The sequence below is a fragment of the Myotis daubentonii genome, chromosome 18 (genome assembly GCF_963259705.1).
Source record: "Myotis daubentonii chromosome 18, mMyoDau2.1, whole genome shotgun sequence".
Classification (NCBI taxonomy): Eukaryota; Metazoa; Chordata; class Mammalia; order Chiroptera; family Vespertilionidae; genus Myotis; species Myotis daubentonii.
This window is the reverse complement of record NC_081857.1, coordinates 18,584,850-18,603,488: the sequence shown is the minus strand read 5'-3', so window position 1 is coordinate 18,603,488 and position 18,639 is coordinate 18,584,850. Positions and strand designations below refer to the sequence as shown.

At 35.2% G+C, this 18,639-nt stretch overlaps 1 protein-coding gene across 4 annotated transcripts in view; it reads right to left on the bottom strand.

Annotated features, from left to right (window-relative positions):
* EDEM3 (ER degradation enhancing alpha-mannosidase like protein 3) overlaps positions 1–18,639 on the bottom strand; it is a 65,696-nt gene that overhangs the window by 26,839 nt on the left and 20,218 nt on the right. For all 4 annotated transcript variants that reach the window (XM_059673776.1, XM_059673774.1, XM_059673775.1 and 1 more), the window contains exons 5-13: positions 17,145–17,257; positions 15,539–15,692; positions 12,500–12,634; positions 11,683–11,788; positions 6,652–6,749; positions 4,740–4,865; positions 4,452–4,535; positions 2,863–2,946; positions 2,143–2,267 (exon numbers count right to left, since the gene is read on the bottom strand). In XM_059673776.1, the coding sequence (XP_059529759.1) occupies positions 2,143–2,267; positions 2,863–2,946; positions 4,452–4,535; positions 4,740–4,865; positions 6,652–6,749; positions 11,683–11,788; positions 12,500–12,634; positions 15,539–15,692; positions 17,145–17,257 (1,025 nt within the window). The remainder of the gene's footprint in view (positions 1–2,142; positions 2,268–2,862; positions 2,947–4,451; positions 4,536–4,739; positions 4,866–6,651; positions 6,750–11,682; positions 11,789–12,499; positions 12,635–15,538; positions 15,693–17,144; positions 17,258–18,639) is intronic.

Here is an 18,639-nt window from a genome sequence, read left to right as displayed (position 1 = left end):
TCCTCAATTGCCCTTCAGCCCCTTGGAAAATGAGCAATCTCATGCCTGAATTCAGATGGTAACAGTGCTGTTGTGCCAGGCACCTGATGAGTTTGGTTAATTCTGGACATGATATTTTAAGAGACACTTTAAAGGAGTAAAGGCAGTGATAAGAGGTCCAGAAACAATGCCATGTAATTCTCTGTAATTCCTCAACCTCCTTCTACTATAGCACCTATCACATGGTTGTGATTAATTCTGTACACACCTACTTTTTCACTGATTCTGATATATCTTTCCATCCTCAAGTTAAGTGCCATGCCTGGCAGGCAGTAAGTGATTAATGAGCATTGTAGTCAAAAGCCAATCTGCCTTGATTAGAATTAACTTAAGCTTACTAATTGTGTGACCTAGGGCAAGTTCCCTAACTTTTCTGTGCCTTGGTTTCTTCAGCTATAAAATGAAGATTATAATAGATAGAAATTACACATCAGAAGGTTGTTATAAACATCAAATGAGTTAAACAGCCAAAGTTCTTAATTAGAAGAGTGCTTGGAATGTAGGAAGCAGTCAATAAATGCTACAGATAAATACATAGGCTACATGCTTTCATTACTTGCTGTTTGTTATCTATATGCCTGCTTACAGAAACCTATCCATTCCTCATCCATCAGCTGTGCTCAGGGAAGGAGGTCCTCGACCTAATTACTGGTAACTATTATCTAAATACTCTGAGTAAAGGAGTAAGGGACAACTCTGAGTAGAAGTTGAGTGCTATGTTTCATCTGCCTCTAGTACCCTTGCCCGGAACTCCTTCTACCACTTTCTTCTAATTCTTGCTCATCCTTCATAACACAGAAACCTTTCAGTGACTACCACACCCCAATTTGTATTTCAAGTCCCTTTAATATGTTCCGTAGCACTTACCCAATGTTTTAAAGCTGTTTATCTGCCTGTCCTCAGCGATTCATGACAGGAAATAAATGTTTCTATATCATTAATCCTCAAAAACTAGTATAATTGGTGCATAAGACACCTTGAGAAATATCTGTGGAATGAGTATTTGCTAAACAAATGAGCAAACAAACTTTACTGTTCTTTCAGAGATGTGTTGCTATGTTCTGAACAGCTAAAATAACCAGATTGCCCGGCCAGTGTGATTCAGTGGTTGAGCGTCAACCTATGAACCAAGAGGTCATGGTTCGATTCCCAGTCCAGGCACATGCATGAGTTGCAGGCTCAGTGCCCAGGGTGGGGAATGCAGGAGCAGCCAATCAATGATTCTCTCATCATTGATGTTTCACTCTCTCTCTTCTCTGAAGTCAATAAAAATATATTTAAAAACAAAAAACAGATAAGTGAGTTTGGAATAACTGGAATGCTAAGTTATTAACATTTGGTCACATTAACCAAAGCGTGCTTTTTATATCCTGAATACTTCATACCATCTACATCTATCTAAGTATCCAATGAATAGAAACTGCCAATGGTCTTTCCCAGCCCTCCAAATCAGCAACCAATAAGAATACACACATTAACCATGATATTATTTTTTGTGGAATTCTTGTCTGAAGAAAAATAATCCAGATCATTCATTATCACCTTGATAATTTCTAAGATTTTATATAATATAAAAAAAACTATTAACAAAGGAAACTAAAATCTCAATATTCCTAATACTCCTAATATCAAGGTTCTGATATTTAACAACATTTATTCATCTTTTTAAAAATACTTGGAGCACCTACTACATGCCAGGCACTATGATAAAAATATAAACTTTTCAAACAATTAGAACTGAGCCTATTCAAGAGTTTTAAAAATAAACACAACAAAGTAAGGTTTTTACCTTCAAATACGCTTTGTAAAAGCATTACGTATATCTGCCCTAACCAGTTTGGCTCAGTGGATAGAGTGTCAGCCTGCAGACTGAAAGGTCCTAGGTTCGAATCCGGTCAAGGGCATGTACCTTGGTTGCGGGCACATCCCCAGTAGGAGGTGTGCAGGAGGCAGCTGATCGATGTTTCTCTCTCATCGATGTTTCTAACTCTCTATCCTTCTCCCTTCCTCTCTGTAAAAAAATCAATAAAATATATATTTTTTAAAAAGCATTAAGTATATCTGAATTCTAGCTAGTAGTCATATGTTTAGGAATTGTTTTACCTGTCCTCGTGACTTCCGGTACGAACATCCTTCATGGCAGCGAATCCGCAAGGCACTCTAGCATATTTATTTAAGTTTTCAATAAGTGTTTTCCCTACTTCAAGGTAGTAAGGGTCTCCTGTAGCCTATTAAAAAGGAGAATATATATATATATATATATATATATATATATATATATATATATATACACACACACACACACACACACACACACACACATACACACACACATATACACATGTATGCAGCTTATATATTACCATGCATTCATTTGTTACATATTTATAGGTATCAGGCACTGGAACACACTTTACACAGAACCTAGCTCTGAAAATAAGCCATAGACTCTGCTGTATAGAATTGCTAAACACATAATTGGAAAGCCATCCAATTGTATATCTTAGCCTTTAAATTTCTAATACCCTCAAAGTTTTCCTGATTAAAAGAAGGCAAGAGATATGTTTTAGAAAGCAGCTCTAGAATATAAATTTCTCTTTAAAGAAATGATATATCATAAAAAGATAAAAAACTTAGGTGTTGATTCTTGTATCTTTTAACAACTCTATGAGCTAGATGATTAAGAAGCATGATATATCCAACCACTATAATATTAAAAAAGATCTTTGAAAACCCAATTACTATTATAAGATAGTAAGATATACAACAGAGGATTGGGGGGAGGGGGAGTTAAACAGCAAAAAGGAAGGTGAATTAGCTTACTTTATACAGGAAGTAGGTACTTTCTGCAAATTCCGGTCTTAAAGGATGTTGAGCCCAATGTACCCTAAAATCTGTGGTAAATGCCTGCACACAAAAAATTCAAATAGACAAGAAAAAAATGTGATTAAAAAATAATAAACAAGTAGGTTCAGGTATATAAATTAGATCATAAGCAAGTAAAAAGAATTAAAACACTGATAACAATTTTCATCTATAAAATGAAATTTTTTTTCATTGCTTAAAATCACAACTCGTTTTTGCTATTTTTACCAATTGAATGAAATTATTTTTTAAATTATCATTTTGGCTACTAGGAAGCTTAGAAAAAACTATGAAACTAGTAATGACACTACATGGATCCTGGTTGTCCCACATTATTGTGTTTTTTTTCTTTTTCCTTATTTCCGCTTTTTCTCTTAGTTATTATGTCTCTAGTTCTCATATTTCTATTTTAGCATATGCTTTTTTTTATAACAACTTCAAATCCTCTGTGGAATAAGGAAGGCATCATTTAAAAATAAAACTAGTCTCACTTGAAATGTATTCAGTAATAGAGCCAACTAAAATGAGAACCAAGTAAAATTTCTTTTGTGATAGCATGTATTTAGTTGAAACCTTAGCTTCTTCTGAGTGAATATGAATTTTCTACAACACAGTACTGAGTCCTACTCACCTGAAGGCTAGTAAGACTACTTTCTAAAGCAAACACTTTTAGAAAGCATTCTAAATTGTTGGAATGCTTAGATATCTCACAGAGGGCATTGAATAAGCAAGGACAGAACAAGGCCATAGATAAATTTGCAAGTTTTTAATGGTAAATTTCTGGAAAGCCAAAAAGTATGTTATTAAAATCCTGCCACAAGAAGCTAGCAAGAATATTATTGATACAATGTATAAAAGCCATGCCGAATAACTGTCAATCAGCATGAGGAAGAGCTGGGATTCGCCATATTGCCAGGGAGCATGCGTGATCAGCTAGAGTATATTCAATGTGTATCATTTTTATAATATAAGCTTTAGAAAATAAAAAGTAAGCCCTAACCGGTTTGGCTCAGTGGATAGAGCACTGGCCTGCGGACTCAAGGGTCCCAGGTTCGATTCCAGTCAAGGGCATGTGCCTTGGTTGCAGGCACATCCCCAGTTAGGGGCTGTGCAGGAGGCAGCTGATCGATGTTTCTCTCTCATCGATGTTTCTAACTCTCTATCCCTCTCCCTTCCTCTCTGTAAAAAATCAATTAAAAAACAATGAAGAAAAAAAAAGTAAAAAGGTCTCCCTGGGGGGTATGTGTAAAAGTTAGAACGTAATAATATGAAATGTCGTGGATTAGCAAAGGTTGAGAACTACTTATTTGGAGTATTTTTTTAACATAAAATTAATAAAATGTCAGAATTACCATAAACTAGACTTCTCTGAATACATGAAGCCTAAACATATAAAATACTGTGTAAACTAAAAAGAAATTAAATAAACTACTTAACCAGGAAAAAATAATAGGAAAGAATAGCCAACTTTGAAGATGACATTTTCTACATTTAAATTAGCAATTTATAGTATACATAAATTAGAATTCAAAAGATTATTTGCTTACCTCTGGTAGAAAATTGTGTTTTTTAATGACTTGATATAACATTTCATGAGTTTCAATAGCAGGTCTAATATCTCCTTTTAAGACCTAGAAATAAACATAACAAAATTACCTAATAAAACATGAGTTGATTTTTTAATCTATAATCATTTTATAAAGAGAAAAAATGTAGATTATACAATTCTGAAATGTGAGTTTGTTTGGTAATTCAAATTTAGAGATCAAAAATGCACTCAGTTATAATCATTTTAATTTTGTATTAGAGAAACAGAGTTACTGGGGTTTTTTTACCTGCAGACCTGGAAAAAAGGCAAGCAAAGCATCCATCCAAGTCCGAGCATTCAGCATTGGCTTATGGATATGCACATCGAGTAGCAGAGGGGGCTGGCTGATGTACCGCATTATGGCATCGTAGTGCTGAAAGATCACAATGTGTTCAGGAAAGGAGATGAAAAAAGATGAGCTGTTCTAAACACAGCATTTCATTAAATAGCACTGTAACGGAATTAAACCTGGATTCATAAATAAACGTATGACATCATTATGTAAATATTTAAATTATTTTAAATGGGATTCTTTCTAAAATATATTGTATATACTCCCCTGCGTTCTTTAACTCTGATGCACAACATTAAAGACTATAGTCAATATGGGAACTTCTGGGGAAGTAGATCTGAACATGGCTATCCTAAGGGATTAGCCCATGGTTAGTACTCTTCTGGCCCATAGGTGCTCTTACATCCTCTTGAAATATAGTTACAGGCTTCTAGATTAATAGAGTTAGTTTTGTTTTCTCCTGTGTCTAGGAAGTTTGGGCCCTTCCCAGCTAAAATAATATTCTAGTGCCCACCACTACCCAAATTAATGCATCTAATTAATCACCGTTGCTGCTCTTATGGTCTACTATGTCTCTTAGGCTCTTAAAAACTCTTTGGCTGCTGAAACCAGTTTGGCTCAGTGGATAGAGCGTCGGCCTGCGGACTGAAGGGTCCCAGGTTCGATTCCGGTCAAGGGCATGTACCTGGGTTGCAGGCACATCCCCAGTAGGAGATGTGCAGGAGGCAGCTGATCGATGTTTCTCTCTCATTGATGTTTCTAACTCTCTATCTCTCTCCCTTCCTCTCTGTAAAAAATCAATAAAATATATTTAATAAAAAAAACAAAACTCTTTGGCTTCTTCTATCTTCTGCTAGTCACTTCTCAGCTGTAACAACAATTTGAGCTGTTAGAGTCAATGAATGATAATGAGCCAAAAAAAATTATCTGTCCTCATTTACAAGAGAATGTTGTTATAATCCAAATGAGGACTTACTTGGGACACTTACCAGTGGTTTTTTTCCTAACTCATCTACTATTTATTTAATCACGCCATATGCATCAACTCATTTAATCCTACCCAAAACTCTATAAATAGTAATAGTACTCACATTTTGTGGATGAGGAACAGAGACAAAGCATGTAAAATTATTTTCCCAAAGTCACAAAACCAGTTGTACAACCAGGATTTAAACCCAGGTACGAAAACTGCCATACTTTTAACTACTATATCATACTGTCTCACAATAATGTGAAGAAACTGATGGGTGGGCAAAGAACTGGTAAATTATTTCAAAAAGAATACAGTGATGCAACTGATGAGTTTGCTGTACTAATTTCAGTTTCCTTCAATTACAGACAAAGGTGATCCAATCAGGTTCAATAATACTCTCCTTCTCCCCTAAAAATATGCCTGTGGCTCTGATCTAGACTTGAGACTTATAGACCTGCTTTTGAAATGAATACTTACTAGTTTCTCTAAGTTTCCAAAAACCTGTATGCTTGGTGTGATCAAGGACTATGTCAAACTTCCAAGATTTAAAAAAAAAAAAAAATGGGGGTGGGGGGGAGGGAATCCAAAGGAAAAAGCTAACGAGTAATTCCAATAAATTCTCTTCCTTGCATAAAATATTAGATTTTACTGGCAGATCTTGAAATCTTCTGATAAGAGATGAAAATAAAACTACTTTGTAAACTAATTTTTGAATTTATTGCTTTTACCCTGTTCCCTGTCCAATATCATCAGGGAATACTAACAAAAAGCCTACTACAACACATTTAGAAATAATTATTTTTCAGAATATAACTCAAATAATTGAGTTTCTATCAAAATCTGGCACTCAAATTAACTTGGCTCTAAAATTAATACAAAATTGGATCAACTTACTGTATTAAATCTTTCCAGAAAACTGTCATCTCCAAGCAAGACATAGGCTTTCAACAGATATTCATAATAGGAATCAATGCCAGCTCCAACTCCACTATCTATGGAAAACACATACATAATTCTTTATGAAACTAGTAAAAAATTATTTGTATAGTACAACCGAGGGTACTAGTACACTCAGAATGAAAAATTAGTCTAAACATGAAACTGTTTAAAGTAAAAATTACACATTTACAGAAATATTAACCCTATTATATGAATAATTGTTCTTTTGTTCATAGTTTATATGGTAAAAAATGCTACTTTGCAAAATAGTTTACAAAGTCTTACTGAAAAGCAGGAAATATTAGTTTTAAGAATGTTTTAAGCTCATTTTCTCATTGAGGAACTCCAAAGAAGAATCACTAATTATGTATTTTTTTTATCAGACCCTTAATCAGGAAAACCAATGTTTAAAGTTACAATAGGTACATAAACAAGGCTACTGTTTGGATGTATCCATTCTCATTGCTAAAATTAGTACTGATTGTTGGCTTCTTCCTCCAAGAATTTCATGGAGATTCAAAAAGAGAAAGTAACAAGAAAAGTATGAAACCTGGTGGCAGAGGGTGGGGATGGGGGAGAGGGGTGGGGACGGCTTTGGCTTGGAGTGGAGGCAGCCAGGCATGCTACAGAAGGATCAAAGAGGAGGGATACTGTTGGAACTTTGCTCTTGCTTCTCTCCTACCATGGCCTTAAGACACCATGTCTCCTCCCACACCTGCTGCGGGTCAGATCTATGCTCCAGGTATCCGCAGGGGTAAAACCAGGGCAGCACAGAAGCCCTGCAGAAGGAGCTGAACAAATGAGGCAGAAAATAACTTTAGACATTCTCTTCCCCACCTTTCCCCTCCAAACTCCTAAGGCTAGTGAATTATAATCTAAATTATAATTCTATAAATTATAATTTATATGCCCTAACTGGTTTGGCTCAGTGGATAGAGCATCGGCCTGCAGACTCAAGGGTCCTGGGTTCGATTCCGGTCAAGGGTATGTACCTTGGTTGCGGGCACATCCCCAGTGGGGAGTGTGCAGGAGGCAGCTGATTGATGTTTCTCTCTCATCGATGTTTCTAACTCTATCCCTCTCCCTTCCTCTCTGTAAAAAATCAATAAAATATATTTTTTAAAAAATTATAATTTATAGAAATCCCTATACCCAGGGCACACTCCAGGGCAATTGAATCGGAATCTCTAGGGTTCCAGGTAACGGTATTTCTAAAAACTTCTTAGAATTCAAGCCTAAGACCACTGAGCTAGATAGAAATTGGGATTAGATCTTGCCTCAAAGTAGGTGACAAGGAAATATGAACTTATAGGTCCAAAACATTTAAGAAGCATGACTTTAAAAAGAACAAGAGAATACTGGAATAAGAGTATGTCAGAAAAATAATTAATAGAATAGCAAACCAAAAAAATTTAAATTAGCCTAATAAACATCTAAAAGTGATAGGGAAGATATTAACAATACAAAATAACAAAAAAATTTAATTGAGCAGAAATACATGAAATAAAATATATAACAGTTGCCTGGTTGGTGTTGCTCAGTGGTTGAGTATTGACCTATGAACCAGGAGGTCATGGTTCAATTCCCGGTGAGTTCACATGCCAGGGTTGCAGGCTCAATCCCCAGTAGGGGGCATTAAGCAGGCAGCCAATCAATGATTCTCTCTCATCATTAATGTTTCTATCTCTATCTCCCTCTCCCTTTCTCTCTGAAATCAATAAAAAAAATTTTTAAAAAGAGACACTTTAAAATACATATATAACAGTTAAAATAACATAATAGATGGGACATAAAACTGAGAAACATAAAAAATATACATATAGCCCTGACTGGTGTGGCTCAGTGGATAGAGCATCGGCCTGTGGACTGAAGGGTCCCAGGTTTGATTCCGGTCAAGGGCACCAAAAAAAACAAAAAACAAAAACAAAAATAACAAAAAAAATATACATATACACATATGCTAAGATATGTGGAGGATACAAATAGCAGTGATTTTGATAATAGGAACTACAAAAAGAGATAAGTAAAAATGAAAAGGATAAAGTATCTAAAAAATAAGCATCAATTTTTCATAAATTAAAAACATAAAGATTTTTAAATAGAAAGGGTCCACAGAATACCAAAATGAGAAAATTCTACATTTAAAATTATAACAACATTTTTAGAAATTTCTCTTTGGCTTTGATACTCTTCCTCTTTCAGAGAGAAAGAATAGATCATATACAAGGGCATAAAAATCAGAATAATATCAGATTGTTAACAGGATATAAGAAGACAATAGAGTTGTATTTTCAAAGACTTCTTTGAAAGAAAAGAATTTAAACAGAAAATTATATCCAGCTCAACTGTCACTCAAATGTGAAAGCATAATAAAATTACTGTTAGGCATAGAAGGCCTCAGAAGTTATTTAAAGCTACTAAAAACAGTTTGGGATAAATTCCAGAAAAAAAAAAATAGAGACAAATCTAAGAAATATTGCAAGTGATATACAAAGTACAAGTGACCAGCCCCAGCCAGTTTGGCTCAGTGGATAGAGCATAGGCCTGTGGACCAAAGGGACCAGGGTTTAATTCCAGTCAAGAGCATGTACCTTGGTGGCAGGCTCCTCCTCAGCCTGGGGCCTGGTTGGGGTTCATGCAGGAGGCAACCAATCGATGTGTTTTTCTCACATCGATGTTTCTCTCTGTCTTTCCCTCTCTCTTCCACGCTCCCTAAAAGTCAATGGAAAAAATATCCTCGGGTGAGGATTAAAAAAAAAAAGACCAAAGTATAAGTGACCGAATATCTTAATAAAGTTTATCATTAAAAAAAGAAGGAGTTAAGACCAAAAAAAAAAAAAAAAGAGAGAGAAAAGGTATTCATAATAAGAATGCATTATCTATATGATATCGACATAAAGAGGGATTACGGAGTGGAGTTGCGGGGAGACAAAGGGATAGGAGAGCATACTAAAGTTCACGTCTTACTAGGAGGCAATTGTAGGGTTCAATTAACAAAAAAGAATTAAAGAGAAACAGAAAAGGTGGGACACACTGAAATAATAAAGATGATATAAATAAGTCCAAATATATTGCAGAGGTAGGCAGAGTCAAGGATCATATGCAGAAACAACAGGTTGTCAAGTAAGTTGCTTTTGTAATGTATGATCCATTTGTGGGTGCTTGTTACATATTAAAAATGACTAAATAAAACAGGTCATGCATGGACCAATGATGAGAGTGTGATAAGCCAACTATTAAAACTAATTTAAAATTAATTAATGGTTAATTAATTTGCACCTGAGTTCCAACGCAAGTAAAAGAATAAAAAGAAATTGCAGAATTCTAAAGCCAGGACTTAGATTAGTTTCAGAAACCATTTAGATAAAACTTAGAAAAATTATATACAATACTGAATAGAGTCAAAATTTTAATATATCCAAATTAGTAATTCTATTTTTAATTTATTTAATTATAGGCAGTTATTTTTTATTTTAGATGTAACAACATAAAAGCCTTTTGGGAAATAGAAAAATAAGTAAACAAGATAACCTCATTAGGAATCCTATATAATAAAAGGCTAATATGCAAATGGTTGTGACACCCTCACGCCCCATCAGCAGGAAGCTGCATGTGTAGCATGGGCGGGCTGGGTGAGCGGTGAGGCGCACGCGGGTGGGCAGGGACTTGACCAGAAGGTGCATTGGGGGGAGCGGCCAGCAGGACTCTGGGACTTGGGGCAGTCCCGCGGTACAGGTGGGGTCCCAGGTCGGGTCACTAGTATTCTAATATATTTCCATTCATCTATGCTTATTTTATCAAGATAAAATCATATTCTTTATACAATCCTATATCCTATTCGCTCATATAACATTGTTATATGCTGTCTCATAATTCAAAATAATTTTAATAAGAATTATTAAGAACATTGTTAAATACAGATTTCCACTTAACTATACCTTCATGTGAGCTGGCTAAGGTATTCTGATGGCTGAGGTTCTCAAATTAGTTCTACTGTTTCAACTATACCCTCTATCTTTAATGCTAAATCCATTAAGGTATGAAATAGAACACTAAATCACCTAGAAAAAGTGTGCTATTATTTGGCACACCAAAGAAAAAAATCAGGCTAATTAGTGATAATTCCAGGATTCTTGTGAGAAACACTGCTTTATACTGTCCCAAAAATTATTTTAACAAATGAAAATCCTTTATTTCCCAACCATTCTAAGGATGTTAAGCAGTGGGTTCCCAACCATTTTTTGGCCATGCCCCACCTAAGCATCTCTAAAATCCTGATGCCTCCTCTGTGACATATAATTCTTATTATTCAAAAAGTGAACTCCTATTCATGTGGAGGAAGCCTAAAAGGCCATTAATTTGGTCTAAACAAGCTTCCAAAGAACACGGCATACATGACAGAGAAAAAGAAAAGAACGAAAGGACAGTTGAAGTACTGAGGAAGAAATAGCTAAGAAATTGTTTAAAAGATCCTATATAATAAAGATATAACATGCAAATGGTCGTTACGCTGTGAAGCATAACGACCGACCACATAACGACCAGATCACAGATCAGCAGGAAGGTGGGGCAGTGAGCTACAAGTGGGCAGCGGAGAGCTACAGGAGGGGGCAGGGCAGCAAGCTATGAGGGGGGTCCTGGGGGAGAAGGGAGGCGGGGGAAGCTACAGGAGGGTGTGACAGCGGGCGGAGAACTACTGGAGGGCGGCAGGGCAACTAGTAATAATATAAAGTGAGATGAAAAAATAGCAAATCAAGTTTCAAAACATAATAGAGAACTGAAATGCATATATATGTCACAATATATATTTATATTCTGTATACTAATATGAGGCCCCTAGAACCATAAGAAATGCAAAAACTTCACTGTTAATAACTCATTCTCAAATTTCCCCCCTTAGAAATCAAATTGCTCCCCTGTGGGGTTGTGCCCCACGTTGGGAAACACTGATGTAGAAGCTTGATTTGAAAAAGCCAACTTACATACCTTTTCGCACCCAATCTCCTGTATGGATATTTATGGTCACACCTACTAAATTACTACTTCGCTGTCTTTTTTCCCAGAGAAAATCAAGAGCTTTTCTTGCATATTCCTGTAATTAAAAAGAGGAAAAGCATACTTGAATAACTTCATGTCTCTGGAAAACAGGAAACAAAGAAACAAAAATCAAAGACTCATAGCATACTTTAAGGATTAACTAAAATTCCCAAGATAACAATTAGTAGTATATGTTAAATTTCCTTACAAGCCAAATTTTGGCTTTTTTTCAGCCAATCAAATCTAGTTAAAAAGAATGGCTCTAAAAATGCTATTTAGTGGCAGTGATCTCACTTTGAAACCATCCAGGTTCATTTACACTTGCAGTACAAGTTCACATTCATACACATGTATTATTAAAGTGTACTAATTTCTGGCATAATTAAACGTATTTGATAAAATAATTTGTCATTTAAATTCAAAGTGAAAATCTCCTTAGACTCTTATTTAGAAAATTGGAGGAGACAAGTTTGTACACCATCTTTGAAACAAACAAGCATTTCAGATCCACTTTTTAAATAGCATGTAACTTTGTGAGAGAAGAGTCAATAAATCAACTAGTGTTCATTTGAAAAATTGTATTTAACACATTTACCTCACAATGACTTCTATATTTTCTGACAAAGACTGTGATAAAATTTAGACAAAAGTACACTAAAATAACAGTAATCTTTTGATTGATAATCCTAATAGTTGACCAATGAAAAAAAGATATAAAATTAGTTATGCCCAATACCCAGGAGATCAAAGACTATGAAAAGCAAACCTCAAATATTGTTGCTCCTGTGAATCGACTTAAAGCAGCAAACTCAAGGATCAAGGTACCTGCACATGCTGTACAGGTATCCGTCTCAGTTCCTGTCCGAGCTTCTGGTTTTCTGATACCAAACTTTAAATTAATCTAAATAAAGTCAGAAGGTGATTATTAGCCATTATCAAAAGATAATGATTCCTAGATAAGACAAAATTTTTCAATCAAGACTTCTTATCAAAATATGAAAATAATTCACAAAACAACTAAACATTGAAATTCCATCTGTTGATCTTTGTGACTTTCCAATTAACATCTAGGGAAGTATATTCATGGAGTTAATAAGTTTTCATTTAGTTCCTTCCTCAACGATATTGAAACTCAATGTCATTATAAGAATTACACAGAGAAAATAACTTCTGTAACAATTTTGTTTTCAGGACATTTTAACTAATTAATATAAGAATAGGGAACTAGACCAACCCTAGAAATTAGGTTTACTTGAGAATTTGTGAAAAACCAGTACCATATTAAATAGTTCTTCATAAAGAAAACACAGATTAAATCATGGTATATATTTAAAAGGAAATTAGAATTTCGTTTTCAGGTTTTAAAAGTTTTGAAATATTGAGTACAGCTTTGCTAACAGACTGACAAATAGTACAAAACTTTTTTCTCAAAGGAATACTTTTTTATAATTCAAAAACAGCCATACTGTCTTTCTATGATACTACAGTATAAACCTGGATTAACCAGAACTAAACTGACCAGAAATTGATTAAAAATAGAATGTTTTACTGTAGTCCAAATAAATAACCAAAAGAAAGTAAATGCCAACGATTTAGCATAAAAACAAAAAATCAAATATAAAAAATCATGAGTATGTTCCCAAATCAGTTATTTTTCAGCCTCTTATAAAGAGAAACTCAAATAAATGTATATTTCTACTTAACTGCAGAAACCAATCAGTGGGGATGCCTATTACCTTAATGCCAATCAAAAGACTCTAGGACTATCTGAGCAAGGAGACAGGCAACATCAACAAAGACAACAAAAGTGAAATGTAGGTGAGACACGGGGAGTGGGTCGCTATGTTGGCTTCAGTACTGCAAAAAATGATGATTCCAATTTTTTCTCATTAGACTGACAAAAGAATGATAATATATATACACTAAGGACAACAGTACAGTAACACATACACTTTTATACAACACTGAGGAACTATAAAAGTAGAAACTTTCTGAAGAACAATGGACAATAAGTTCCCAAAATCTTAAAAAGCATTCTCTATTTCTGTGCTTATTATTTCCTATTCTAGTAATTTATCCTAAGGAAGAAATAAGTATAAAGACATGTATAAAGAAGAGCTATTTAAAATATCAAAAACTAGAAATTTAAATAAGAGATTTAATGTTAGTTTGTTTCAAGGGGGAAAAAAGTGTTGGTTACAATCCACTATATGGGTGGGTAAAATCAATGGGCTGTGATCTCTAATTTGAGAAGCACTGCCCTATTATCATGCTGTATCTCTAGTCAGAGACTTCTTGATGGAGGAAATGAGTCTTATTTGATTTAATTGGTAAAGGGGTTATTCCAGATTATAGAGATGCAGGCTTAACGGCATGGCAATGAAAAAAATAATAAGTAAAACCCCAGGTGGTTTGGGGGACACTAATAGACTGTTTTGAAATGAAATACTCATTTCGCTGAGGTTCAGGGTACGAGAGACCATCAGAAAGGAAGTTTATTGCCACACCATAAGGAATTCTGAAAGTTAAGACATTTAGTACAACAGAGAGAATCAATAAAACTTCTGAAGGTAATTTAATAAAAATGTTTTAGGCCGAAACCGGTTTGGCTCAGTGGATAGAGCGTCGGCTTGCGGACTGAAAGGTCCCAGGTTCGATACCGGTCAAGGGCATATACCTTGGTTGTGGGCACATCCCCAGTAGGAGATGTGCAGGAGGCAGCTGATCGATGTTTCTCTCTCAACGATGTTTCTAACTCTCTATCTCTCTCCCTTCCTCTCTGTAAAAAATCAATAAAATATATATTTAAAAAAATAAAAAAATAAATAAATAAGAAAAAAAAATAAAAATGTTTTAGTAAGATTAATTTTTTAAGTCTCTAAAGCATAAACCAGAGAGAAAATAGTAAGACAGGCATTTACAATAGCTTCACAATAAGATGATATTGGTTTCAACTAGAGTAGTAGCAATAAGAAAAAACTGAACAGAGCTTGGTAATGGCTGAGGTGTCTGATTTGGATAAGAGGGAGAGAGTAATGGTGTTAATAAAGAATGAAATAAATCAGAAGAGAGTATTTTTCTAACTTTGAAGGCTTCTAACCCTTTGCTTTAAATATAACCTTTTTGCTTGGCGGGGGGTGGGGTTGGGGAGGGGGCCTTCAAATGACTATGCCACCAAATGACTCTAACCAACAGAGAAGAAATCTCAAAAGAATGGTCCTATACTTTCGTCGACTGAACCCTTCTTTCCCCTTTATTCTACCACATTACATCTTCAAGGCTCTCTTTGCACATAGTTCTAATGTTTTCTAGAATATCTCCTTTTGGAGCTTTCTACTTAAGATTTTCTGATGCCATACACTACTTTGTATTTCTCCTCTCTCCATCCCTGCATACTCCCCTCCTCACCGCTCCACTTGCTCCCCATTCCCCTTCTCTCTCTAACCTCTCCTCTGGACAGTTAATACCTACTCTCACTGCTTCGACTGCATCTTCTGCACCACCCATTCTGTGCCCAAATTTGAGTCTGGCATCTGTTTTTTCCCTCTGCAGCATAATCTAATCTGTTATGCAGTGACACATAAAAGGTTTAAAATCATCTAAATTCTCACACCACTCAAATCCAAATTAACTGAAATGTCAATATAAATTTATTTAGCTATAAAGCACTTGTCTCCAGTCTCAAGCAGGAGAGGAACAATGGCTCCAATCACAAAAATTCACTGTTGTTTTAAATAGCCAAGGCAGTATATAAAGACTTTATATATTAAAAAATATAAAGTATATGTTTTTCAGAATTACTTACTCTTGGATAAGGAAGGCCACTGGTAGTATTGAAAGCTGGTAAAAGCTTGTAACCCAATTGCTTTGCCATTTGCAGAAGTTCATCATTGTACCACTGCATGTACTCGCCCTTTTCTTTCAGCATGATTGCCAATGAGTGTCCACCCAAAAGACCCCTGCAATCACAAAGGTGAAACATAATCCACATCTTACAGGTACGTGAATGTCAACACCCACAAAGATGTAGGTGTTGCCCTTGCCAGTTTGGCTCAGTGGATAGAGAGTTGGCCTGTGGACTGAAGGGTCCAGAGTTTCATTTCGGGCAAGGGCACGTGCCTGGGTTGCAGGCTCAATCCCCAGTAGGGAGCGTGCAGGAGGCAGCCAATCAATCATTCTCTCTCTCACCACTGATGTTTCTCTCTCCCTTCCTCTCTGAAATCAATAAAAATATATTAAAAAAAAAAAGATGTGGGTGTCTTGTTATCAACAATTTTGCACACATAAGGAAAGACCACAGAAGAATTTAATTTCTTACCTAACTCTAGCTACTCATTTATGGCAAATCTTTATAATTATGAAGCCAGTATTAAAAAAATTCAGATATTCTACCTTTGTAAAGTGTTTGGCATTCTTAAAAGTCTAAAATTTTCTTTTTTTTTTTTTTTTTTAAATATATTTTATTGATTTTTTCACAGAGAGGAAGGGAGAGAGATAGAGTGAGGTAGAAACATCGATGAGAGAGAAACATCGATCAGCTGCCTCTTGCACATCCCCCACCAGGGATGTGCCCGCAACCCAGGTACATGCCCTTGACCGGAATCGAACCCGGGACCTCTCAGTCCGCAGGCTGACGCTCTATCCACTGAGCCAAACCGGTCTCGGCAAAAGTCTAAAATTTTCTTAAACAACATCAAGAAGTCACTTATTTTAACAAGCTTGACAAATTTAATTTTAATAAAATTTTAATTTAACTAATTTAATTATATCATTATGAAATCTTTACCTCTCTTAAGTATAACATTAAAAAATTAAAAACAACTCCCCACTCTGTATTAAATGTAATAGATTAATAAAGTCAAAAAAGCTACATAACTATTTCTTAACTTGTTTTTAACTTTTAAAAATTTCTTAAATGTAATTGAACAGACTTACTTTGACAAAAGAAAATGAGTTCAACACAAAAGTAACCATTAAATATAGAAATTAATAGTGTTGAAATCTGAATTAATATTGTAATTCATATTTTTAAATGTTCCAAGAGTATTTCAAATTGTGTAGTTGAAAGGTAATCCTATAAATTTGGTTCCATTTGGCTTGAAGAAGTGCAGGCAAAGGTTAGCAAACTATATTGCTAGTGAAAAACCTGTGATGTAGCTAACAGGCAAACATTCAACCAAGTCTTTTAAACACTATACAGGGACGTATACTGAGTCTACAACCTTTCCAAAACCTGCTGCTATCTGAGCCTGATTCAATTCACAGTCCTCTCACAGCCTATTTCATAATACCCCAACTTTTTTATCTTTTAGGCATAAGAAATGTCCTGCTTTACTACCATTAAGAAATAAATAGTATACCTTAAGCTTTTCTGTTATTAAAATTATAGCTTTAGTGTCTTACATACTTACCCAAGAACTCTGATGTTTGTTTCAAAGACTGATACAACTACATCATTATCTAAATTAACATCTCTTAAAACTTTTTTCACTGCATCTTCAAATTCTTTAGTTTTATTTAATACCTAGAAAAATATAAAAATCGTTATTTACTACAAAGTCAAAGAAAAATATCCTCAGAACGAGCTACTAAAAGCAAATTAACATCTTATGACTCTGAAAAGCAACACATACAAAATATTTCCCTTAAACATATAATAAAAATGTGATATCTAAAATGAAAACAAACAAACAAGTGCTTAACTATATTATAAGGACTCTTTTTTTTTTAAAACCTTACCTTTTTTAAAAAATATATATATATATTTTATTGATTTTTTACAGAGAGGAAGGAAGAGAGACAGAGAGCCAGAAACATCGATGAGAGAGAAACATCGATCAGCCGCCTCCCGCACATCCCCCACCGGGGAAGTGCCTGCAACCCAGGCACATGCCCTCGACCGGAATCGAACCCGGGACCCTTCAGTCCGCAGGCCGACGCTCCATCCGCTGAGCCAAACCGGCTTTGGCATTATACGGACTCTTTATAAATGTCTTTTTAAGACATTGAAATATTATTAGGACTTTAATCAATCATCATCAGAACTGTTAACTGGTTTCTTAATATATTTAATCCATGACCTACAGCTACCTGAGGTGAGCTCCACAGGGATGTGGTTTCCAAGTCTAAACAAACCATCCTATGCACTAAACATCATTTTAAAAGTTGCTTCCTGAAAGAAAGCACATCCTTCAGGGGATGATCCACTGACCCTAAACCATACACCACCTGCCACCTTCACCACATGGATGCCCCAACCCTGAACTAAGGAGGCACTAGAATATGAGGTCGAGAGCAAGCTGACTTGAATTTTGGTTCCTTCTCATTACCTATCTAATCACAGTAACTTCCATCTCTGAGTTAGTTCCTACATATACAAAAAGAGGGAATACCTACTCTCAAAGGATTGTTTTCTTAAACGAAGCAATGTATGTGAAGTACTTCTAGTAGAGTGTCTGACTTAAGTGCTTATTATTATTATTATTATTATTATTATTATTACCACCACCACGAGGGTCTAGAATCCTGACTAAGCTAAGAACTCCATGGGTTCTTGCAATGAGCTCCATGAAGGGGTCACTGTCACTACACAGGTTGCACTGATTTTTCAGTCTAAATTAAGATGACACAATTAGATGTTAGTTAGATCCTAGATCCGTTAAAAGTAGTTTTCTGATCCTGGCTAGGTAGCTCAGTTGGTTAGAACATCATCCTCATATGCCAAGGTTGCAGGTTCGATCCTTAGTCAGGGCACACACAAGAATCAACCAGTGAATGCACAAATAAGTGGAACAACAAATCAATGTTTCTCTCTCTCTCTCTCAAATCAATACATAAAAATTTTTAAAGTAGTTTTCCTTTGCTTGACTGTTTAATCTTTTCATTTGATAATATTTTGTAATGTTT